Source organism: Ciona intestinalis, chromosome 1, assembly GCF_000224145.3.
Source record: "Ciona intestinalis chromosome 1, KH, whole genome shotgun sequence".
Classification (NCBI taxonomy): domain Eukaryota; kingdom Metazoa; phylum Chordata; class Ascidiacea; order Phlebobranchia; family Cionidae; genus Ciona; species Ciona intestinalis.
Genome location: NC_020166.2, coordinates 3,358,530 through 3,383,780, shown reverse-complemented (window position 1 = coordinate 3,383,780; position 25,251 = coordinate 3,358,530). Strand labels below are relative to the sequence as shown.

General features: G+C 32.2%; 4 protein-coding genes across 9 annotated transcripts in view; 2 read left to right on the top strand and 2 right to left on the bottom strand.

Moving 5' to 3' along the window:
• LOC100180228 (attractin-like) overlaps positions 1-6,614 on the bottom strand; it is a 6,934-nt gene extending 320 nt beyond the window's left edge. Inside the window, exons 1-12 of the mRNA XM_018817403.2 lie at positions 6,296-6,614; positions 5,682-5,785; positions 5,055-5,142; positions 4,594-4,707; positions 4,155-4,271; positions 3,762-3,817; positions 2,986-3,145; positions 2,480-2,576; positions 2,098-2,347; positions 1,446-1,611; positions 830-969; positions 5-42 (exon numbers count right to left, since the gene is read on the bottom strand). Of these exons, the coding sequence (XP_018672948.1) occupies positions 5-42; positions 830-969; positions 1,446-1,611; positions 2,098-2,347; positions 2,480-2,576; positions 2,986-3,145; positions 3,762-3,817; positions 4,155-4,271; positions 4,594-4,707; positions 5,055-5,101 (1,185 nt within the window). The 5' untranslated portion in view covers positions 5,102-5,142; positions 5,682-5,785; positions 6,296-6,614. The remainder of the gene's footprint in view (positions 1-4; positions 43-829; positions 970-1,445; positions 1,612-2,097; positions 2,348-2,479; positions 2,577-2,985; positions 3,146-3,761; positions 3,818-4,154; positions 4,272-4,593; positions 4,708-5,054; positions 5,143-5,681; positions 5,786-6,295) is intronic.
• A 1,444-nt stretch (positions 6,615-8,058) lies between these two features.
• LOC108949555 (actin-binding Rho-activating protein-like) lies at positions 8,059-10,114 on the top strand. The gene is made up of 3 exons (XM_018812261.2): positions 8,059-8,449; positions 8,763-8,958; positions 9,328-10,114. The coding sequence occupies exons 1-3, from the start codon at positions 8,293-8,295 to the stop codon at positions 9,458-9,460; spliced, it is 486 nt and encodes a 161-aa protein (XP_018667806.1). The 5' UTR covers positions 8,059-8,292; the 3' UTR covers positions 9,461-10,114.
• A 143-nt stretch (positions 10,115-10,257) lies between these two features.
• LOC100185754 (growth hormone-regulated TBC protein 1-A-like) lies at positions 10,258-17,100 on the bottom strand. Its single transcript, XM_026833606.1, has 9 exons — positions 16,333-17,100; positions 15,706-15,866; positions 15,318-15,364; positions 14,927-15,002; positions 14,338-14,504; positions 13,409-13,569; positions 12,103-12,211; positions 11,176-11,361; positions 10,258-10,801 (listed from the first exon to the last, which is right to left on the bottom strand). The coding sequence occupies exons 1-9, from the start codon at positions 16,389-16,391 to the stop codon at positions 10,718-10,720; spliced, it is 1,050 nt and encodes a 349-aa protein (XP_026689407.1). The 5' UTR covers positions 16,392-17,100; the 3' UTR covers positions 10,258-10,717.
• Positions 17,101-17,211: 111 nt separating this feature from the next.
• On the top strand, positions 17,212-25,093 carry zf(cxxc)-4 (Zn-finger (CXXC)-4). 6 transcript variants are annotated; one of them, XM_026840613.1, is made up of 13 exons: positions 17,356-17,482; positions 18,344-18,623; positions 19,085-19,615; positions 19,904-20,755; positions 20,813-20,937; positions 20,999-21,125; positions 21,232-21,340; positions 21,878-21,982; positions 22,573-22,625; positions 22,693-22,899; positions 23,176-23,291; positions 23,787-24,315; positions 24,703-24,858. In XM_026840613.1, the coding sequence occupies exons 2-13, from the start codon at positions 18,345-18,347 to the stop codon at positions 24,760-24,762; spliced, it is 3,093 nt and encodes a 1,030-aa protein (XP_026696414.1). In that variant the 5' UTR covers positions 17,356-17,482; position 18,344; the 3' UTR covers positions 24,763-24,858.
• Positions 25,094-25,251: the final 158 nt, after the last annotated feature.

Here is a 25,251-nt window from a genome sequence, read left to right as displayed (position 1 = left end):
TGGCTAACTCATTTTCTTCAACATTTGACCAAATCTTGTCATCTAAAAAATTTTTTTTTAAAACAACAGATATCATAAAAAACTGTTTAATTTAACCTCTTGCCCACTTACTAGTCAACCATATGTGACTGTGAATAATTATCTATTTTTCACATAGGGCTTCAATTTAGATAAACTATTAGTAACCACTGCTTTGAAGAATGTAACTTACTTACCCTCGCGTGGCCATACAGCGACAGTTGTTAAACACGGCCCACAGGTGTTCTGTTTCATACACCTCGTGCCAGCTTACGAGTTACCAGGTATGTTACAATTAGAGTAAATGGTTTTCAGGATTTTTTTTATGTGTGGCTGATAATTCGGCAACCCATTAGTGACCACTGGTTTGGAGCAATTAGCGTTTTGTATCTTGCCCACAATGTTAGAAGCATTGTGCCTCTAATCCAGTAACCCCTAGTTTAAAAAAAACAGTTCTGAACAGTGTATTACAATACAAAGAATAAAAAAATGTGTGATACCTAAGCATATATGGAGACTGCTAATAAATTATTTTAAAAATATATTTTGTGTTGACCGTTGAGTTAATTCAAAATAGTAAAAAAAAAAACTTTTATAGTAACAGTATAATATATAGTGGAGTGGGGGGAGATGGGACACCTTTAGCATAATATTTAAGTATCCTAATCGTGTTTTAAACGATTGACAACATTCTTTGAGAGTTGTGAGGATACGGTTTTATAATTCTTTAAATTCTTGGTTTACTACCAAATTGGATGAGAAAATGGAATAAAAACGTGTCCCATCTTCCCCCATCCTACTATATACTTACCAATGCTGTATCTCACTGTAGTGAGCTTTGAACATTGACAGTGGGCAGCATCTGATAAACCTCCATAAACATAAAGTGAACGTCCCAACATTACCATAGAATGCAAGTAACGTACTTGTGGTGAATGCGGTAATATTGTCCTGAAATTATTTTTTCAAGATTAAAATGATTCATGATTATATAAAACAAAGTAAAGTGGTTTACAGTGGCTATTCTATGCTTTAATTCTAAAAATAAATTTAAGTTTTTTATTTTTCCATTTGACAGAAAGTATTTTTTGTAGGCTATATATATATATATATATATATGTCGTTAAGTGGGGTAATATAAAAAATGTCTTTTTTAAAAACAATTACCACTTAAAACAAAAGTAAGAATAAAAAAGCCAAATAATATAATTGTTAACTACAAAAGATAATTGCGATAAAGTAATTTTTAGCAAGCTAGGAAAGTTGTACTTTTTTACTCAATTAGGTACCCTATTGTTTTTATTACCTCACTTGACTGTATCTACATTTTTGATAGAATAAACATTACTATGTATATATTCACACAATCTACTCTAGTCCAAATTTAATATTATATAAATCCTAAAAGTCAAATTAAAACCACGTACCATAGCATTGCATCAGCATTATATACATACAGATGATAATAAATGTTGTCATTCGATCCACCATGCACATAAACATTGTTTGTATCCTGATCATGTACTGATGTATGGCCATATCTACCGATGGGCATTGCACCCATAGTTGTTACTTTGCTCCACAGGTTTTTCACTAAAAATACAAAAAAATGGCATAAATATTGGTCTATATCTAACTACAAAAAAGTGTGAGGCCCAATTTTATTTGTTTTACTTATTTAATTTTTATTTTTAATTTTTTTATTTTTTGATAAAGTACTTTTACTACAAGAACAGACAATAAACTTCATGGGTGTTTTTGTGATGAAGTAACTTATTATATTTAGGTATAACGAGCTAAAACAATGGATATTCACAAACAATTAATAAAATTGATATAATACATCATAATAAACTTAAAGTAGTCAATAATGGGTTGTCCAAATCACCATATACATGAAAAAAACTTTTAAAAAATCACCCACAAAGTAGCATACATGGCATACAACTCGTAAGCTGGCAGGAGGTGTATGAAACAGAACACTCGTGTAATAATGGATCTCCTTTTCCGGCCATGCGAGGATAAAGTAAAGTAAGTTACATTCCTGGTAAAAAAGGATAACCAAAAAATACAACTTACTGAAATCAAATTCAAAAACAAAAGGTGAGAATTTCCAGCCAGGATGGTATCCAAAAAACACCAACATAACATCTCGGCCGTTCTTTAACTTAACGCTATGTGCTGTATGACCTTTTAATCTTGGTATTTCAAAGTCGAAAGTTTTGTTTGCAATAATTTTTTTCCAAGTTGAATTTGTTGTGTTATACATCCACATTTCGTTGGTGATGATGTGACTGCTTAAGCTGCCACCGTAAATATACAAGTTCTCCTAGAAGTAAAAAAAAATATTAAGAGTCGTAATGAAAAAAACTAAACTATTTTAGACTGTTGCAATACATAGATAAATTATAAACACTTTAATAATAAATGTCTATTTTTAATAAACACCACTGTTACATACTTGCCAAACAACCATGGTGTGATCATATCTGGTACCAGGTGTGTTTGAAGTGTTGCCCATTGTTACTACATCCCATTCAAAACTTGTCATGTTCATTCTATAAATACCGGACAGGCATATATATATATATATATATATAAATTTATATATATAGAAGGGGGGGAAAAGATGGGACACCTTTTTATTCTATTTTCTTAACGTCTTATTTGGTAGTAAACAGAGAACATTCAAAGAATTATAAAACCGTATCCTCGCGACTTCCATAGAATGTTGTTAATTGTTTAAAAGACGATCAAAATATTTAGATATTAAGTGTTGGGGGTGCCCGGTCTACCCCCATCCTACTATATAAAAAATATCAAACAGTTTCAGTTATGGCTGCTGTTTCTGTCATATACAACACTATACAAATAATACAACGGTTCTAGTTAATCATTAATTTTCAAAAATTAAAGCATTACAACATATTTTAAAACACAATTACGTAACCAGTAAATAACATTCACCTCATAAAATCGTTTTGTTCTGATGCCAGGGTAAATAGGTATCCTCCATATATATATAACATGCCATTTAAAGACTGCAGGGCAGCTGAAGCTCTTCCTTGTTTAAGGAACTCTGGCCATTTATGTATACACCAGTTGTCTATGCAACTTGTGTTGTTTTCTGCTAATTTTGTTAATGTACATAAATGATTACAAATTGCATCCTTGAAATTTGATCCTTCTAAAATTAAATTGCTCAAAACAATACATGTCATATTTCAAGAATTACGAATGAAAAAAAGTTGGTTTTAAAAATTACCTAAAAATTGTATTAATGTAACATTTAACTATATCTAATATATGTATAGTAGGGCGAGGGAAGCTGAGACACCTTTTCATTTTATTTTCTTGTCCTATTTGGTAGTAAACAAAGAACACTCAACGAATTATAAAACCTTATTCTCACGAATCCCATGGACCGTTGTTAATTGTTTAAAACAGATCAAGATATTTGGATATTATGTGCTGAAGGTGTCCTGTTTTCCCCCACTCTACTATAAATATGTATATATTAAAACATACCAAGCAACTACTAAAGAGTATAGTTTACAAATTTAAGTAAAAAATGATATAAATATATATATATAATGTTAAATTTTTAAAAAAAATTAACTTTTTATAAAAAATACCATCTTTGAAATTAATAGTTTCAACGCTTAACATAAATCTTTCACTTGTTGAAATTTATTAAGAACAATGCTTAGTTTTTTGTTTTCTTTATTAGTTATAGTAATTACCTGGTTCATCACCACTTCCAACATCCCCTGGATCACTTGGTGGATAATCATCTAACCTTTAATTAGGGAGTAGATTTTAATAAACATATATATACAGTTTTTAATTAAAAATGCATATTTATAGAAATACAGACTTTTTCTAAAAATAAAACAAAATAATTTTTTATGCCTTTTTTTATTGCACAAATGCACAAAGTTTGCTTTTACCAAGAGTGAAATTTAGTACACAGCCAATTGTTTTATGTTGTTTTCTTTTTTTTATTCTATTACGGAGTTTTAAATACTGTATCAACTAAATTAATATAAATGTCTAATTGATGCATATCTGTGATTCTTTGTACTGTATAAGTTGTATAACCATATGAGAAAATAAAATGTAGGAATAAGACCTACCAGTAATATAGTGTGTAACCTTTGTTAAGAAATGGCATGTCATCATTGTTGAATTGAAGGACAACTGAACCAGTGCTAGATACAACTGCTGGTAATTGAATTGGGTTCACAGCACCACTGCATGAAAGTAAAGCATTTAGGTAAATGACATATGAATGAATGAATGAATGAATGAATGAATGAAAAAATGAATGAATGAACTATATAAGTCAAAATATGACATAAAATTATAGTGCTTATAAAAAATGCTTAAAGAGAATGAATTTTTAGAACAAAATTAAATATATATATATATATATACACATATATATAGGCTAATAGCGTCTATAATACAATTTCTATTAAGCACATTACGTTATTCAAAAATCTGCCATTGTTTTAAATATTGAAATAGATAAAAACATTTAAAAGTAATAAGAAATTTGTAAAAAAAACTAACTGATATGTTGCAAGAAATGGATCATGTACAGAGTAACCATCGTATACATTCAGAAAATCACAAGAACAAGAATTTTCAACGTAGACAAACTGAATGTAGATTGACTTGTTTGTGCTAAATTATATAAAAGTAAGGTCAAATGAATGAATAAATGTAACTTACTTTATCCTCGCTTGGCTGAAAAACAACAGTCGTTATAACACGTATGTTCTGTTTCATACACCTCGTGCCAGCTTACGAGCTACTAAGTATGTTACTTTGTGTGTACGAATTTTGTTCATGAATTTGATAAGTGAGGCTCAATTGCTGTTAAATGTTGCTCAAGAACACACACGCCCACTATGGTAGCAGCAAAGAGCCTTGAACCCATTACCTCTAGGTTAGAAAAAGGTGCGCTAACCACTTTCAGACTTTATATTGATATATGAAAGTAGGGTGAAATAAGGTAGAGATAAGCTTACATATTCTTTGGTTGAATGATTCCCATGCAGTTACTGAAGTGTACCATGTCTGCACCACTTAGATATTGTTCCACTGTTATCTGTTAAACTAAGAAAAATCTGTTAAACTTAGAAAATTTGTTCCACTGTTATCTGTTAAACGAAGAAAAATCTGTTAAACTTAGAAAATTTGTTCCACTGTTATCTGTTAAACGAAGAAAAATCTGTTAAACTTAGAAAATTTGTTCCACTGTTATCTGTTAAACGAAGAAAAATCTGTTAAACTTAGAAAATTTGTTCCACTGTTATCTGTTAAACGAAGAAAAATCTGTTAAACTAAGAAAATTTGTTCTACAGACTTTATATTGTACACCTTTGTTTAAAGTGCAGTTACATGTTTTTTTTAGAAAAGTTTAATTATTTTCTTGATAAACCATTACAGTTTATACACGTGGGTTGACATAACATGAAGAATAACCAAGTCCAAAACAAAACTAAATGTCATTGTATTTTTAATTCAAATTAATTGAATGCATTAAATTTATTTTTAAATCATTTTTTTCCTAATTTAACCCAATTAAGTTTCTGCTCAAATGATGAAATAAAAGTAAAGGCTTTTCTAAACCTGCTATTCAACATTCAACTTACACGAATCTCCCAATGCATGATTCACACACTTCACCACTGAAACCATCATTACACTGACATTTCCCGTCAACATAATGTCCATTTCCATTGCAGGAATTCGTATTCTTAATAAAAAGATTCAAATTATGTAAATGGCATTGTAACAAGGTAGTTATTACTTAATTCAGTTAATGCGATCGTAAAATTAAAGGAATCTTGAAGGTATAACTATGATTTTAAAGTAATTGACACCATGAATGCATTATGCATATAACTAACTTATCCTCGCGTGGCCGGAAAACGACAGTCATTAAACACAGGTGTTCTGTTTCATACAACTCGTGCCAGCTTAGGAGTTACCAAGTATGTTATTTTGTAGGGATTTTTTATGTGTGGCTGATAATTTGGACAACCTATTAATGACCGCTGGGTTGGAGCAATTACCGCAAAGTGTCTTGCCCAAGGACACATACGCCCACAATGGTTGCAGCGAAGAGCCTTGAACCCATTACCTCTAGGTTAGAGGCAAGTGCGCTAACCGAAGGCGCGGTCAGACACAGTTAAACAGTTTATGACATGTGTTGTTATGAATCGGGTATATATCAAGACAAGCAGAACACACATATTCAACGTACCTTGTTAAGAGCATACAGAGATTCAGTAATTACAGTATATTGCATTAGAAGCACAAATATCTTAACAGCATTACCAAACATATTGCACTGTTGAAATTGGGCATAATTTAACTCAGGTAGTATACATAGTGTACTGTAGTAATGTAGTTTACGATTAGTTTAAATATTATTGACACTATTCCATTAAATTATGATTTAGACTATAGTATATGTCAGATTTCATTTTTTTCCACAATGATTTTTATAAACTTTTCATGGGTTTTTATTGATAATGTATGGAGCATCATAGGGCAGTTCTAATTACAAACCACTAGTAGGCAGATTTTGCAACCAAATTTCCTAAAATTTAAAATTTAAAAAAGAATATGACAGGGAAATGCGATATCTCTTATAAAAGAATGTTGGAGTATTTCCTTGGAAAAAAGATAACGAATGAGGTTTTAATAACTGCTGTTGCCCTGCCATGCTAGGGTAACTAATGGTTGTTACTCGCATCATGCGTGTAAACAGAAATATGGTGGAAGGATATAGTTTCACTTGTAACAGCCTAATCTTCTTTGAGTATTTTTACAGTTTTAGTCGGTAATAGCACCAGAAAGTATCCGAAATTATATTATAAATATGATTTAACAATATTGCACTAAAATGAGCTAATTCAAAGTTGATTATACCCACATAAACCGATTACCTTACCATGCAAAAAGGTTATAAGTAAGTAAGTTACATTAAACAACTTATTTATCATTGCAAATATTTTAATTAACATAAGTCTAAATTGTTTTTATAACATTGAAATGCCAACTGCTAAGTAATATGCTAGAAATATTTGTCTTGCAAGGCTCACTAGCACCAAAATATGAAATGATTTTAGGAAAACGAATTTTTCTTAAAACTAATTGTCAACATTACCAGTATCGAATATTAGAGCTTTTATAACCAGTCGGCAACTTGGCCACTACATATTCATGTAACTATTGACAAACTTCACTTTTATTTCGGTCTTTCAGCGATAAAAGTGTAAAAACTAAAAGTTAAGCGTACTAGCCACTGGTGGTTCCGCCAATATGGACTTTTCTCAAGCTTACATTGTTATGTAATTGTAAACAAACGGAATGCACGTGAGTTTACTGATGCGTGGCTTTAAAACAAAATAAAGGGAGCTCACGTGACTTGTCAGGAAGAGTAAAGAGGTTTTCAATGCGAAATATAAAATATTGGCGAAAAATGGAGATAAATATTTCTGTTATTTTATACTACAGTACAAATTAATTGGATAGTATAGTAGGGTGGGAAAAATGGGACATCTTTTCATCCTATTTTTTCGTCCCATTTGGTACTAAATAAAGAACATTCCAAGAATTATAAAACCGTATCCTCACGACTTCCATATACCGCTCTAGATTGTTTAAAACACGATCAGAATATTTAAATATTATGTGCTTCGAGTGTCCCATATTTCCACACAGTAATATATATAGTAGGGTGGGAAAAGATGGGACACATTTTCATTGTATTATCTCGACACATTTCGTAGTAAACAAAGAAAACTCAAAAAATTATATAAAACCGTGATATATACCGCTGTTAATTGTTGAAAACACGATCAGGATATTTAAATAATATGTGCTTCCCGTGTCCCATTTTCCCCACGGTACCACATAACAAAAAGTAAACCAGAGCTGTCAGTGTTTCATTCTTCGCAGTATTTAGTTCACGATGGTTAGCAGCTGTTACTTAACGCTATGATCAAATCAAGAACACATAGACCAGCTAAGTGATATGGCAATCACAATAGATATGCTAAACTTTCTTTGTTCACTCTCTCAAGCATTGTAGTTGGACATAAACTTTACACTAAACGAGAGAGGGACACGCATATTCATTGGTATACTTTCTCAATGGAGAACGCTTTTGCAACCGAGTATAATTTAAAACAAATGAAAATTGCCAGTCGTTTTAAAGTTAGCACCTAAATTCGACCAGTATAGTTCCATAGAATGGATTCGGCTGCGAGAAATCAACTGAGTGGTGTCATTTGTAGCTCTGCCAGGTTTGGAGGGGAAGAGGTGTGTTCTTTGTCTCAGAAGTGGGATGAACACGCAAGAAATTTGGTCAGAAAGCAGAAACTGAATCCTTTTTCTGGCCAGTCTTCTGGTAAGTATATTGGGGTAGGGGAAAATGAAACACCTTTAGTACATAATATCCAAATATCCTGATCGTGTTTTAAACAATTAACAGCAGTCTATGGAAGTCGCGAGGAAACGGTTTTGTAATTCTTTGAATGTTCTTTGTTTACTACCTAATAGGACGAGAAAATAAAGTGAAAAGGTGACCCGTATCTTCCCACACTCTGCTTTATAATTTGTTGAGCAATCTGTCAACGGCGAAGCATATGTAACTTGTGGTTCTATATGTTTCACGTTCGTAGTTATCATCAGAAACTGAGAGAAACCGTTTTTTTTTACAGAAAGTTGCCGTCAAGTATGGGTCAAAGGGACGTCCGAATACGCACAGCCGGTAGGAAAGACGGCGGAACGTAGAAAGAAGGCAAACAACCACATCGACCAACAAATTGATCTGCTTTGTTACGTCATCAGGTCCATGGGCGAACCCGATGACGTCAGAGGTGGATTATCCGTAACATTCGGAGATTTGTTTCAAAGGTGAGTAACTGTTGTTTGTAGGTGGCTCGCGGTTTGTACTTGTTGACAATAGGGATTATGGGATGATATAATGTCGCTACTGTAGATCTAAGAGAAAGACTATGTATTCTCCACGTCTACTGTTAGGTTACAATAATTAAACTATAGTAGGGTGGGGGAAGATGGGACACCTTTTTATTCCATTTTCTCCTCTCAATTGGTAGTAAACAAAGAACATTTAAAGAGTTATAAAACCGTATCCTTACAACTTCCACAGACCGTTGATAATTTTTCAAAACACGATCAGGTTATTTGGATATTATGTGCTAAAAGTGTCTCATCTCCCCCACCCTACTACAGCATAAATCCAATGAGAGCTATATTTCCTAGATACACACGAATATCAAGTACACTGGTTGGAATCCTCATTCGTGCCCGGAAACGCAATATTGTTCACTTCGTTGGAGAGATGCTATGGCAACGTCGCGACGATGACGTCATAATAACTTTATTAGACTATTGACGTCATGATAAATGCATAACTTTGGCAATATTTTATAGAGTACCGTGGGTGAAGATGGGACACCTTTAGCACATAATATCCAAATATCCTGATCGTGTTTAAAACAATTAACAACGGTCCATGGTAGTCGTGAGGATACGGTTTTATAATTCTTTGAATGTTCTTTGTTTACTACCAAATAGGAAAAGAAAATTGAATAAAAAGTGTCCCATCTTACCCCACCTACTATACTACAAGTACAGAATATTTGTGTAAACATCTAACATTACCTCAACAGCCGAACACTAAACAACACACTAACTTTTGCTGTAAAATTGTTTATATATATATATGTATATCTTTATTGAATTAAGGTTTAAACATTTTTTATGGAAATGGTACAAAATATTGCAACCTTTAAATTTATGATGCACACAACATAACAATAACAGAATTGGAATGATATCCATTATATATGAAAAACACAGGGTTTGTTTATAAAAAATCAAAATATTGCAACACCTTAAAATCGCACAGTAACTAATTAAAACATTTATTTATAGCTGTATTTTGCTAAACAGGTCGAATCAGTTAAGTTTTCCATGTGCAGTCTGATCTTATTATGCTGTTATTGTGAATTAAACACTTACACATTAATAAACTACACGAAAAAAATCTAGAAAAGAGTTTTTTTTATCTGTATGACCTAACATCACTACTAAATATATCATTAAGTGTGCTATAAAAACTGGAGATGCATTTAAACATAAAAATGTATAAGTAACTTTTGCAACATCTTAAACTCATAGATATTATTAACATGGAATGAGAATGTTTAATAGTTAATGAACGAAGACACTTGTTTATCCTTACATGGCGTGGGAGAAACGGTCAATATAACACATGGTCTTATATACCTGCTTATGAGTTTGGAGTTACCATGTAGATAACTTTGTGAGTTACTGGTTTCTGCCTTTTTATGGTAGGAATTTAGAGCAATAAATGTCAAGGGTCTTGCACAAGAAAATACAAGTCCCACAGACGACAATTAATATAGTTAAAATATCCGACATTAATAAAGCACCATACTTCAAATTCTTTAATATTACATATGAAAAAATTACATATAAAAAAGAATAAAAATAATTATTCTTAAATTAAATGAAGATATAAAGATGTATTTAAAATTGCACATTAAAAATAAAACCAACATAAAAGTTACAACCACTGAAAACTAAAAGTTAAAATTATATAAAACCACATTAGTAAGACTGAATCTTATTGCTTTAAAGTTTCTGTATGTTTTACTCTGAGCTTCCGTATTTCTGACTTTGAGAGCGGGTTGGTGGTTTCAAAGCAATTCTGAAATAGTTTTGTTTATTATATTAACAACTTATTGGCATAATTATTAATTATTATTTTGATTGATTGAATCTTGGTTTATCCTCGTGTGGCTAAAAAACGACGGTCATTATAACATGGGTGTTCTGTTTTATACACCTCATGCCAGCTTACAAGTTACCATGTGTTATATTAATATAATGTGAAGAATGAAGATAAATGCCAAATGGTGAAGGTGTTAATGTAAGGTTTCGCTTTGTATTAAATTAATCTCCTAGAAAAGTGATTCCCAAATGTGGGAAAATTCCCCAATTTTGTAATTTGCAAAGTTTTATAAAAGTTTTATATTTTTCAGCGAAGTTCATAAATTATTATTTTCGTAAATATTAGCATACCTTCATAAAATCATGGCAACGAAGCATAGCAGTATCATTTTGAATATTTTTAAACAAAGTTACAATCTCTGGCATATTTCTACAAGCTTTTAGCTTCTCTTGGTTCTTATGTATAATACAAAGTGCTGCTCTCATCAAAATCTTTGACCCTTCAACAAATAGGCAATCCCATATCCTCAGTACTGTCTGTAGAATTAAACCAGATTTAGATTACCATTTAATGATGTATATTGTATAGTATCACCAACACGGCAAATAAGCAAATACTGAATCATTTAAGCTACCGCTTGGTGCTGGATGAAATAAATATACCGATATTCGTTATTAGAACATTGCAAACTAATAATTCTGTATTATTTAATAAGTCTAGAATAAAAACTTTACAAGGAACTGTATTGTTAGTTTCCATTGTTTTAATTCTCTTTTTTTCCAGTGTTATGTACAATTTGTATAATAGTTAAAACATCAAAATTTTGTTGTTTGACACAAAGAAGTCGTTTACTAAGTATAAATACCATATGTGGTTTGCCTGTTATAAAGCTATTATACTGATTACGTTGTTTTTGAGTAATGTCATTACAAATAACAATACAGACCCCAATTATAATCAGCTGACGAAATGTGCTTTCATTACAAAGTTCAAACACCTTATTAAAACTTAGTAATTGTTGGGTTCGTCTTGTGATTAATACAAAACAATATCAAAATTTGCAAACATTAAACAGATTGTGAATAAATTTAGCTCTAAGTGTATGTTATATAGCGACTTTTGTACACAATATTACATACATTATTTTTTTATGGATATCAGTATGATTACTTTTAGAAAAACAGTACATATGCATAATAAAAACATTTTCTTACATTTAGATCAACATACTACAAATGTGATTTTGTTTACTTAAACGTGATGATCAAAAATATTACCTCAATAGGAATGACATCAATAAAAAGACAAATAAACCACTTTGAAGCAACGAGCATCCACGGGACTTTTGCTTCATCCATAACTTGTTGACATTCAGGATATTTTTGCCTGTTTCACAAATGTTTTAGGCTAATATGAAAACTTGTGCACTGAATATTTATAAAAGTATATAGAGTTTCATTGATAACTTGTTGACATTTTAGATACTTTTGCTGGTTTGACAAATTTTATAGTGTTACAAATAGTTTTTTATTTATTTTTGGTATCGGCCATAGGCCATTACATCACAGTAGGGCTGACATAACATCGTCTGTTGTGTCCTGCGTTTTTGTATTGAACGTATAAATATAAAAAGCTTATTGAGGCACAGCAGGGCAGCCTGTATTATAGGCACGAATTAAGAAAAGTGTAAATCAAGTACAGGACAAATAGGCTAATATTAATACAAAACATATGCCCTGAATATTTATAGAAGTTCATAGGGTAGGATCAGTAAATAAAGGCTTGTCGATTAACAGTGGGTTTTATGACCAAACATATACTTTACAAGAAAATGGATTGCTTTGCAATACTTGCATGTTTTGAATTAGCTTGATAAGGGTTCTGATTACATTGCAATTTTTAATCAGATTTGACCACTACTCCTAATATGGTAATTGATAGGCAATTATAATAAAGCTGACACTGCACCTAGCACAATTTTTTACAAGACCACAACACTAAATGTTACTATTAGTAGGAATACAGAAGTTATTTAACAATGCAGTATATCTGGAAAAGTATTATTTGAAGTCTGGAATAAAACATATAATATAGGTATAATTTTTGGGGCCATGGCACAGTTGGGAAAGGTATCAGCCTATAAAAGCTGTAACCCAGAGGTAATGGGTAGATGTCTCGTGGCTGCTACTATTGTCGGCGTATGCTTTCTTAGGCAAGCCCCTAACGACAATTGCTCCAATCCAGTGGTCACTAATGGCTTGGCCCAAATTATCAGCCACACTGCCACACATAAAAAAATCACGCACAAAGTAACATACATGGTAACTTGTAAGTTGGCATGAGGTGTATGAAACAGAACACCCATGTTATAACAACTGTCATTATCTGGCCTGCTGGCCACACCAGGATAAAACAAGTTACATTCATAATGAGTAAAGACCTAAAAACATGTTGATAAGTGAAATTTATCGCCAAAATGAATCTGATCTCCGTTTAAGATGACTGTGAGTGAAGCAGTGTATACACTTCTAGACTGTTTAAAAATAAAATAATAGTAGAAACCAGCAACCAATTTCAATTTACCTTACAAGGTCTTCTAATACTTTAAACTCCGCCCTGAGACTGACCATTGATTTGGTGTAGTAATGAGGTAATATATCATCTAATAACGTGCTCAGCAACCAAAATGACTTTTCTTCATCTTTTACAACCAGCAAGATTAATGCTGCTACGTAGTTTATTCCCTAAAATTAATCAAAATTCTAAAAAATATCATAAAAATATATTGCAGATTGTTATTGAATTACTAAACACACAAAAGTGTGAGAAATATGCATGTAGAATATTTAACATAATTAAGAATCACACAGTACTTGGGGAGTTGGGGTAATGTCAGATGAGTGGCATTACCACAAGCTTACAGTAACACTTGACCCATCAGAGTACAGTAACACTTGACCCATCACAGCCTATTTATTTTGGGGTAATTTATTTTTTAAAATACAAAGTAAGCAAATCAGGTAGAGTCGGTAAGAAGACTACTGCGGGGTAAGATGGGACACCTTCAGCACATAAAACTCAAATATTCTGATTGTGTTTTCAATTACCAATCATCTATGGGAGTCGTAAGGTACATTTTTAAAATTCTTTAAATGGTTTTGTTTACCACCAAATGGAACGAGAAAATAGAATGAAAAGGTGTCCCATCTTACCCCACCCTACAAAGCTACAATTGTACACAATAAACAACAAGAAAAAGTTCTTTAAAGAAATCAGTTGTTGAGTACACAGCTGTCAAGGTTTATTTGAAAAATCCAATAATTAAAATGTTTTGAAATGCTTTAGTTAGGTGAATGAATGTAACTTGCTTTATATTCTGTTTCATACACCTCATGCCAGCTTACGAGGTACCATGTACGTTACTTTGTGAGTGACTACCTCTAAATAAGGAGGATGCTGCCGCTAACCACTTTGTCGCATCGCCGAACAGTTTATTTTAAAAAGTAACTAACCTGACAATAACCAACTTCGGGACTTCTTCTTCCATAAGCAAGCAGAATGTTGTAGAGTGATTGTCGTTTGTCGTCTCCCATTTTAGAATTGAAATAAACGTTATCAGGGAAAGTTCGATCCAGGTCAGTTTTGATTAATTCAATCAATTCAAGATCATTTGAGCAACCTAAACCATAATCTTTGTCAAAAACAATATCTTTATATATGTAGTAGGGTGGGGGAAGATGGGATAACTTTTCTTTCTATTTTATCATACATTCTTTTAATAAACAAAGAACATTCAAAGAAATAATAAACCGTATTCCCACGACTCTAATAGACAGTTGGTAATTGTTTAAACTTTAAAACATGATCAGAATATATGAAAATTACGTGATAAAGGATATATATATATATATATATATTTATGTATATATAATATTTCTATTAAATTTACTTTCTATTTAGACTCAACACAGTTAAACACCTGCAATCAGATGAAATGTCAAATCTACACAAAATTAGGTTTTAGGGTTACATCATTTGCTTTTTTTGGGTATACATGTATATTAAATGTGCTTACAATATCAATAACTTTGGTAAATTTACCTGTTTCGAGTAATTTTTCATACAAATCTAAACTATTTCCCATCTTTTCTTGGGCTCCGCTAAGATTCATCCAAACCTAAAATACCAAGGATGTTATTTGAAAATCCCAATAGCCAATACCAAATTAACAGAGCCATTTTTGGAGTAATAATACAGTTTCTATAAATGATTTATTTACACAGGTTTATGCTTTAATTAACCAGAGTGTGTAGTTACCTACTATTGTGCAACAAATTGCAACAAAATTTAAAATAAAAAAATAAACAAAAAAAGAAACTGATTATATATATATATATATATATAAATCTGCTTTCTCTAGCTTCTTTATATAAATTTTCTTTTATTAATTTAGTTTGACAATCAAAAGTGTTAGCAAAACAATATGACATACCATTGGTCTATAGCTTGATGGGATGCCTTTTCTGCAGAATCTTTTAACTAAGATATAAAAGAATAAAAACAATGTGTGTCGAAAACTATAGTCTATAAATATTACAGCAATGAAAAAAATCATATACTTGTCCCCCTAGTTGGAATTTTAGCAATGCCCATGTCAGCCCAAAAATATCATGTGTTTTCGCTCCATAGTTTACAGTACATGGTACACCTACAAAATGGCTTTTACCCTGATGTTAGATGGCAATACTAACATGCAGATCCAGAGCACATATATATTGCTTGCTTTAAGCGATGAGATTTTAGGTTTGACATTATGAATTTAAGCAATACCCGCCATTTAAATTTTTTTAAAATAAAAAATCATGGAAAAATGTATACACCTGCCCCTCCATCTGTTATTTTCATTTTTGTTCCATTTTTCATCATTTTATCCCAACGCATGGTCCGGTGTGCTAATACAGTGAGGTATTCAGATTCAAACTGTTCATATGTTGCATAATCAAAGTCATCGCCCCTTTCAAATCCATGTGGGTCAACTTTACTGAAATAAAATAGCGTTTTTGTTTATATTAAAGCACATAGATTTGTCCGCTAAACACAGACAAAATTTGTTTAGCAAATAAGGTTGCAAATAATTTATGTCGACGAGGATACTTTGTGTTTATTGGTCATAAAAGATTTTAATGTGGTTACCCTGTATTGTACAGATATTTCAACTATTTTATCAAATCACTTGGTTTGGCGGTGGTTTTAAAGAGAGACCAAAATAAATTAAATAAATATTAAATAGCTCAGTTCTGTGCAAACATGTCGTATCTTTTACCATTACACAAAAGTAATTTAGAATGGTTGACACAAACTTGATGGAATTGATAAACTTGTAAGATCATTAGCTTGAAACAATGCCATTACAGATCCTTATACACAAGTTAAATGCAACATTTGGTTCTATTAGGGACCCTATTGTTTAACTCTGTTACAAAATACTGACAGATTTATTCACTTACCTTAATTTTCCCACTGTTGAGGTATTCTTGCCATTCATGTTGACTGCTGTATTTTGCATAGCATGTCATACATTAACAAATACTACACTTTAACTTATTTACAATGAAATAAACATTTTTCTAAAAAAGCAAACTTGTTTTATATTCTTTGGTCCATTGATCATTGTGCTTGTGCATATTAATTACCATATGAATCAATGAATGAAAGACAAGGAAAGAAACTACAAAGGCTTGAATATTATTATATAGAATAACATGACCGAACTATATAAGCGTAAATTACCTCTCCTTGATCAAGCTATTTACACTCATAACGTGAAAGGCACGACTGACCCATTTATAAAAACAGTTCAAATGTACAAGTCTATACCACTAGCACAACAACCACCACGTGACTCATTTACAATCTTACAGTGTGAATACATGGGCACATCATGAAAAGCCAATGATCTAAGTTGTGTCCATGCAAACTGGTCGAAGATACATCGGCTTACAGTTGCAGCAAAAATATACAACATGAAGAAAGAAAACTGGAAGGGGAAAACCCAATTAACTCAATGTCTTTTACGCCTCAGTGCAGTTTGTACCTTGTAAGAACCTATGAGTCATACAAAGTGGTTTCTGTGGCTTTGTTTTCTACTCCTCTTTTTAAGCAAGTGAGAGGAAAACTTCTCACAATAAAAAAACACACAGTAGAAGCAGGGGCAGTAAAACAGAAACGCGTACGCATTGTATTTTCTTACACAATGTTAAACTATAGTGCTCTATTTTAGTTTACCGTGATTAAACTGCATACTGAAGTAACATATTCACATGGCTGCTCTTATAACCACGATAAGGTATCCATCAGTTTGATCTTTGTACATTGAACACAGCAGGAAGGCGCCACTGTGGTATCCGCTGGACTCCTTACATGGCTAAGAGAATGAAAGAGAACCAGTTACTGTGCTCTCTCTCCTTTGGCCAGACATTACCATAAAACGAGAATCGGGAGCAAGGAGCGAGCGAGTGGCTTTCTCTTTAAAGTAAGCTATTTTGTTGTTTCGTCTGCGTGTTATCGCGCGAATGCTGTAGTGCAATGCTGACGCAAATGTGTACCAGCTTCGGAGGCGCGCTGAAATAACGAGATCAATAAGCACCGAATTTAAAGGTTTGAGTTACAGTTTAGTTTGCTGTATTTAGCTTCAAAGTACCAAATTGTTTGATTGTTATTTATAAAATTTAAAACCTCATGTTTATTTAACAAACTGTATATATATATACTTTATATGCTTGTGTGGTTTAATTTTAGTTTTTACTTTATATCTTAAAAATCATTTTTGTTTGTTATTTTATTTATTCTATACTCTCTCGGCGCTGTGGTTTATTGTAGGACTCGCAAGTTGTTGAACAAACTAAAGGGTATCGGGTTCACTGCTCGGTGCTGCTATCATTGTGGGCGTTTTCCTCGTATAACACATTTAACGTATTTACTTCGGCTGAATAAGGATTGAATTAGTAGTCATAAAAAATCAACTATATATATATTTCTTTATAAAGTTGCATCGGTGGCAACTCACAACCGGCCATGGGCCCGAGGTGTATGAAATAAGGCACCTTTCTTACAACGATGATCATTACCCCCTTTTACAAAGTTAAATAAGTTTCGTTTATGTCTCACCAAAGTGAAAACATTGATTGTACCAAGACACTTCCTAGTTTTGCTCAGCAAGCAAAAAAGTTTTAATTTATATTTTTATCAGAATCTTGACGACGTTAGGGGTTTTAAACAATTCCTTTTTGTCCAAGAACTGGTCTATTTTATTATGTCAAGTCCCAAGATACATCTGTTAGTAAATGAAAAAGTGTTGTTACAAAAACCTTCGTGGATACATTGAATTACTGTAGGGACAATTGAATTTCGCCAATTTTAATAAAAATGTAGGCACAAGTAACAAGTTGTTTTAATCTAGTTATGTTCCTTATAATAACATCAATATGTTATATTTCTAAGGCAATTTTATAATTACAGAATGGAAAGAAAATCTGAAATATTTCGAAACAACCAACACCTTATTGAACATAAGAAGGATATGTTCGATAATTCTGTTCCAAAATTTTCAAAGAAAAGCAACCAGGGTATGGAAATGAGACTACGTTCCAAGAAAAACAGCACTCCCAGTAGTGCACCAAAAAAGAGAAAAGCTGAAAACTTTCATCTTAGTTTACGAAGTAAATCAGAACCGGAAAATACTACTAGTTCGAAGATACCACCAGTAAAGCGTCGCAAAAAAGTGACTTCGGTTAAAAAGGTATTAAATTGTTATGAAAGAATGAAACTTATTTTTTGTTTTTTCAATCACGATAACGAAGAACCAGAGAGTTTTAAAAGCGAAAAGACGGATAGTAACGATAAAACAACAGTAGGAAAAGCACATTTATTAATAAAAAAAGAAAGAAATAATATTTTGGATATAAGGCAAGACCGTTACACTTAAAGAACAATACAATCAGTGGCGCAGCCAGGGGGTTTAGGGGGTCGCGACCCCCCACCCCCTTTTAAACCCCAAAAAAAAATTAAAAATAAAATAAATAAAAAAATTGAATAAAAAACCCCCCTTATTTTTTTTCTGGCTACGCCAATGAATACAATGTATATTTATATATTTTTTTATGTATGAGTGTTTAAAGTACCTGTACATGTACTTAATAACTTTTGGGCACGTAACATGATTTTTAGGAACATATAGTTAATGGTAGTATTTTGTTGCAGAAAACCCCCATAAAGCAAATTGAGAATAATGAAAAGCATCATTCTGCTCAACCCTTGAACATTACGCTGTGCAAAGTTTCCAATACCAATGACTGCTACACTGTGAAAAGGCAAGATAAAAGCTACGCTTCTGCCCCTGAAAATACTTCAGAACCAACAGATTTCAACTCAGCTGTTCTTTTTACAAAAACTGAATCGGAATCAGATTCCCTTCATATTACTGCTGGACCTTCTTTAAACATTTCAAGCCCACAGAATAAAAACACCATTAATTTGGACAAGCAGGTCATACCAATACCATCACAACCCCCAGTTGCTGAAGAAACTCAGGCACTGCTTAATGTTAATTCTAATTCTGAGGTAAACAAAAAATGTATCATTGAAGAGAAAACAGATTTTTCAGCCACATGTAGTGATGCCAGTCAATCCACAAGTCCACGGAATAAAAACACCAATAATTTGGACAAGCAGGTCATACCAATACCATTAACAGTCCCTGTTTGTAAACCACAACTTACTGAAGAAACTAAGGCACCACATGATGTTAACTCTAAACCTGAGGTAAACACAGAATGTATCATTGAAGAAAAAACAGATTTTTCAGCAATGTGTGGTAATGCCAGTCAATCCACAAGTCCACAGAATAAAAGCACCATCAATTTGGAGAGGCAGGTCATACCAATACCATCAACAACTGCTGTTTGTAAACCACAACTTACTGAAGAAACTCAGGCACTAAATGATGTTAATTCTAATTCTGAGGTAAACAAAGAATGTATTATTGAAGAAAAAACAGATTTTTCAGCCACGTGTAGTGATGCCAGTCAATCCACAAGTCCACAGAATAAAAACACCATCAATTTGGACAAGCAGGTCATACCAATACCATCAACAGTCCCCGTTTGTAAACCACAGCTTACTGAAGAAACTGAGGCACTAAGTGATGTTAATTGTGATTCTGAGGTAAACAAAGAATGTATTATTGAAGAAAAAACAGATTTTTCAGCCATGTGTAGTGATGCCAGTCAATCCACAAGTCCACAGAATAAAAACACCATCAATTTGGAGAGGCAGGTCATACCAATACCATCAACAACTGCTGTTTGTAAACCACAGCTTACTGAAGAAACCCAGGCACCAAGTGATGTTAATTCTAATCCTGGGGTAAACACAGAATGTATCATTGAAGAAAAAACAGATTTTTCAGCCATGTGTGGTAATGCCAGTCAATCCACAAGTCCACAGAATAAGACCACCATCAATTTTGAGAAGCAGGTTACACCATCACAGCTTGCTGAAGAAACTAAAGCACTTCATAGTTGCAATCCTGAGGTGAACAAAGAAGGTATTAATAAAGATAAAATAGATTTTTCAGCCAAGTGTAGTAATGCCAGTCAATCCACATCTAAGCGCTACTCAATTTGTTATGAACAAAAAAAGAAAAAAGGCTGCAACGACTTGCTTTTGGATCCGTTCTCACATAAGCAGGCCAAAACCTTCACCATTGAAAAGAAAACTCCTACAAGTAAAAATGCAGGGACTGTTGATCAAGTTTTATTTATGAATCAGTTAGATCTAATCAAAACATCTTCCACAAAACGTACGCGCGACCTTCCAAAATACAAAACAAAAGTAAAAACTCCTCTAAGAGAAAAACTTGGTTTTCCTCCGGTAAGCAAATTATGCTCAGCAATATTTCCAACTTTTTATGTTCGTTTTTATTTTCAGAAAAATTTGTTTTACTACGGGACAGGAAAACTCCCATGTCCTGATCTTGGGGAAGGGTGGTATTTTGAACAAATAGTTCGCCAGCATGGAAAATCAGCTGGACAGTATGATGTATATTATTACAGGTTTTATTGGCCGTTAATTTTGAACTTAATCATGTACTATTTATTTGATTGTATTTTTTAGCCCACAAAACGTAAGAATCCGTTCTAAAGCAAGATTGGCGATGCTCGCGCCAAGCTCTGTATCCATTGAAGATTTTGATTTTAATGCTGGGAAAATTGTAAAACAGAAAGAACACTTGTGTAAGAAGGTAAATAGTTTAATTTAGAATAAATATATCATATAAATTTTGATAATTTGATGAATTTTATAAAAATATCAATATTACTCATGAATGTACATATTTTTATTAATAGGAAGCGCTAATCACAGAGAAATTATTCCGAAGTTCTAAGAAAGTCAATATAAGCAACATGATTTCTCCTAAAGATTCAAAGCAAGATGAAAGTTCAACATTGAGCAACGGTATTACTGTGGTTAAAATAGCACTTAACAGCTTTTTTATGGTGTGATCCATAGTAGCACAGGAAGGGGAAGAAAGGGTGGTACCCTTTTCCACCCTGTTCAACACAGAAACTATATCTTTTTTTGTAAATTAGTGTCCGGGTACCGATAATTACATATAAAGAAACACTTTGTTGCTCAAATTCAGTATCTTGATTATTGAACACATCGTTCATTATCCCAAGAGTAAAAAGTATTGACTTCTAAGTAAAAAGTTTGCGTAAAGATTTAAGCGACTTAGTATACCCTTCTATATTTCTTCTGTCTGCACCACTGCCCACATAAAAAGTTGTTAGTGTAGCACTGTCGTTTTAATGGACGGTTTTCCAGGCTGCTTTTTGGTATGCATTTCATCTGTTATAACAATGGGTAAAAAGAATGAGCAGTGACCAACATTTCCACACATATATATATATATATATATAATATATATTTACAATGAAAATGTTATATTAGTATACAGCCTAGTATTTATTTCTAAAACAACAATGTTTAAAGCACGAAAACCAGGAAGAAAGCGAAAATTATTTGGGATTGATAAAGTTCTAAAAAAACGCCGTGTCATTTCCACTGTCCCAAGTATCACTGACCACTCTGAACCTGGTATGAAATTGTTAATCTTATAATATTTTTTAATTTTTTTAGTGCATCATTATGTATAGAAATGTTTAACATAGAGAATACTGTTTGTAAAAAATAGAGAAATATTCCAAATGTACCATCCCTATTCACAATAATTGTGGTAAAGAATGACATTTTTAAATTTTAATATTAAATGTTTAAGTACAGTAGTATTCACACAGAAGAAGCCTTCATTATACAGAATCTGACTTTTTTGTTTTTTTTAGTACTTTAGAAACTAGAAACGGTCAAAGTTCGGCAACATTTTTTCTTGTGGAATCCCATTTATTGTCGCACAGCAAAATTTGTTTTTACTCTAGCGGTTTTTATCAATGATTTTTTAGGAGCTGATTATTTTTGGAAAATTGGTGGTACTATTAGACCACATTTTTGTATTTTATTCATATACAAATAACAAATTTTGTTTTTTTGTTGGTATCTTCCTTTAAATACTCACATTATGTGTTAACAATATATTTTAAAGCTCTATTGAATTATGCCTTTATTAAACATATAGTTTTGGTGCATTACCACATAAACCTTATCCCATAATTTAGAACTTTATTTTCCAGTTAAACAAGCAGACCAACATCCAATGTCAGCATTTGAGATTTTCAAAGCAGATGTAAGTGTAAACTAAAATAATTATGTTGAAATCAAAAATCTAAACCCCTCTTTTCTTATACATTCAGGCCATGAAAAGTTGTTCAGAAATCATTAATTCAGTTGAATTTCCTGAACTGCTTCGACTTTTAGCTTGGAAAAACTTGGGTGACAAAAAGCGACAAATGTACAACAAATCGGAAAAAGAGAGATTTACCATCAGCCCCTCCCAAACCAAAACTACACCAAAATTTATCCCAAGTCCTTCACAAGTGCCTAGAACCTTCCCACCCTTGGTAAATAAAAAATGTTTTTTTTTTGTAAATAAAAAATGTTTTTGCTTTATTATTTTTTATTAGGTATAGAGATTAGATTTCAATGTTTTTTTTTGTTGCTGTAATGTTTACACTGCTAACAAGTTTTTGTTTTTCCCTATTCTAAACATTATTATTACTAAAACAGTTTTTACCATTATGGTAAATGGTTATACTTATTGTATTATATGCAATTTTAATATAACTTAATTTGTCTCTTCAATTACGGTATTATGTTATTTCTACAATGAAAACCAGGTTCCATCATCAAAGCTGCAGAAAAACACTCCAAACAGAGGGTTGTTCAGAACTATTCGATGTAAAACATGTGAACCATGTCTTAGACCCAACTGTGGGGAATGTTATAATTGCAGGTTAGTCCATACGTGGTGTAAGTTACAACGAGCTATCTTGTTGAACTGCTACCAAGCACTTTAAATAATAATAACAACTTTATTTGTCTCTTCAATTACAGTCGCGAATATTTATAAATATTTCAATCGAAAAGACAGAAAATAGCGACAAAGCAACAGTTGTTAAAACACGTACGGTTAAATAAATATTTTCATTTATTTGGAAGAAAATCAGCGTGTTAGACCTAATCTTATGTATCTTCAATTTGGACCAGTTGTTATGTACTTCACCATTCCACCTCTTATTATCTTTGATTATTCTTTAGATATTTTTACTTGTTCATTCATTGTTTTTTTGCTATCTGCCTTCCTCAGACCAATGCAGATTTTTGAAAGTATTTTTCAACTGAACTTAATATGGCTGAAAATATTTACCTTGTCTTTACTTTTGTTACAATAAATACATGGGTAAAAATGTAATAAGTACATCATAAATGCATACATCTTTCTGTTTAGGGACATGCGTCAGTTTGGGGGCAGTGGTAAAAAGAAACAGAGCTGCATACAACGTAAATGTTTACGACCCAGCAAAAATATGTCGAAAAGATATTCCTTCACACAACATGCGACACCTTTAGCAATGCCAGCGCAGGAAGTTAACAGACATCCTATTTTTCCTGTGGATACAACATTGCAGCAAATTATTTTGCCCACGCAACCTAGCTTTTCCCAATGTACTACGTCTACAAGTCCATTTAAAAGACCTGGAGAAATGATCAGTAATAATTTAAACAACCCATTTCTTCAGAATTTTGTTACACACAACAATAACATGTCTATGCCACCACAAACTTCAAATCTCAACCCATCTTCATGTAATATTACTGGTGGTTTAATGAATAGTTGGAATTCTGCCAACACAACAGCAAACTTTCCCTGTTCATCCCATCAACCACCTAAGACACAAATTTTAAACAATTTTTCGACCGTGAACAAACGTAAGCGGACACAGCTAAACCCAAGAAGATTTTTAGATATAAACCAGGTATATATTAACAAAACCGTAATTGCATAAATTTAATAGCAATATTGTTAGTAAAGTGTCTGTCAAATAGGCAATTATAAAATTTTTGTGAAATATACACTTTTTTTCATAAATATTTTTAAAATTTGTTTTCTTCAAACATTGTCCAGTTTGCCTATTGCCATTCTAAATCCTGCCACAATCAATATTTATAAGTTTGTAAAGTGTCTTTAATACACTTTCCTATTTGTATTGTACTAATGCACACATAGATTGAAATTTGATATAACTAGTTTTTGTATAAAAGTTTGTGGTATAACAATATCTTATACGAAAAGTAGTTTATGTGTATATTATACACCTAAAATTTTATATGCAATTTCATTAAGAATAGTTATCTTTTTATAGAGTCAAGACCAACAACCTGTGCAAGCTCATTTGAAATCTGGTCCACCAGTTTTGACATAAAACAACTACAAACTTTGTACAGTGACTATTGGTGTTGGTGTTGACCAAGCTAAGCAATCTTGCCAACCCAAGCAGAGTATATTGAGTAGTTGTAAACCACAGAATATTATTGCCCTAGAATAGATTAAGCATTCTAGAAAGTTCATTTTAATCTTTAGGTTGCAATCAGTGAATAGCTCGTTTATTTAAATACTTATACTATAATGCAGTTTTATTCCACACAAACTTGATTTTATGAAAATTTCATCTATTTATATATTTCTTTATTGCTTTCGTTCTGTGTACTTCTTTATTTAATACAAAATAAACAAAGATACTGTGGTGTTCATTACATTGGACGTGTTTGGTATTGATAAGTTTTTTTAAACTTAACTACAAATATTGGTTCGATTATGGTTAATGATAGAAAGGTATAAAAGTACTTCTAATGGCCAACGAAAACCGCTTTGTTGGTTACTTCTGGTTCGTGTTTGATTGAGTTTCGTTGAC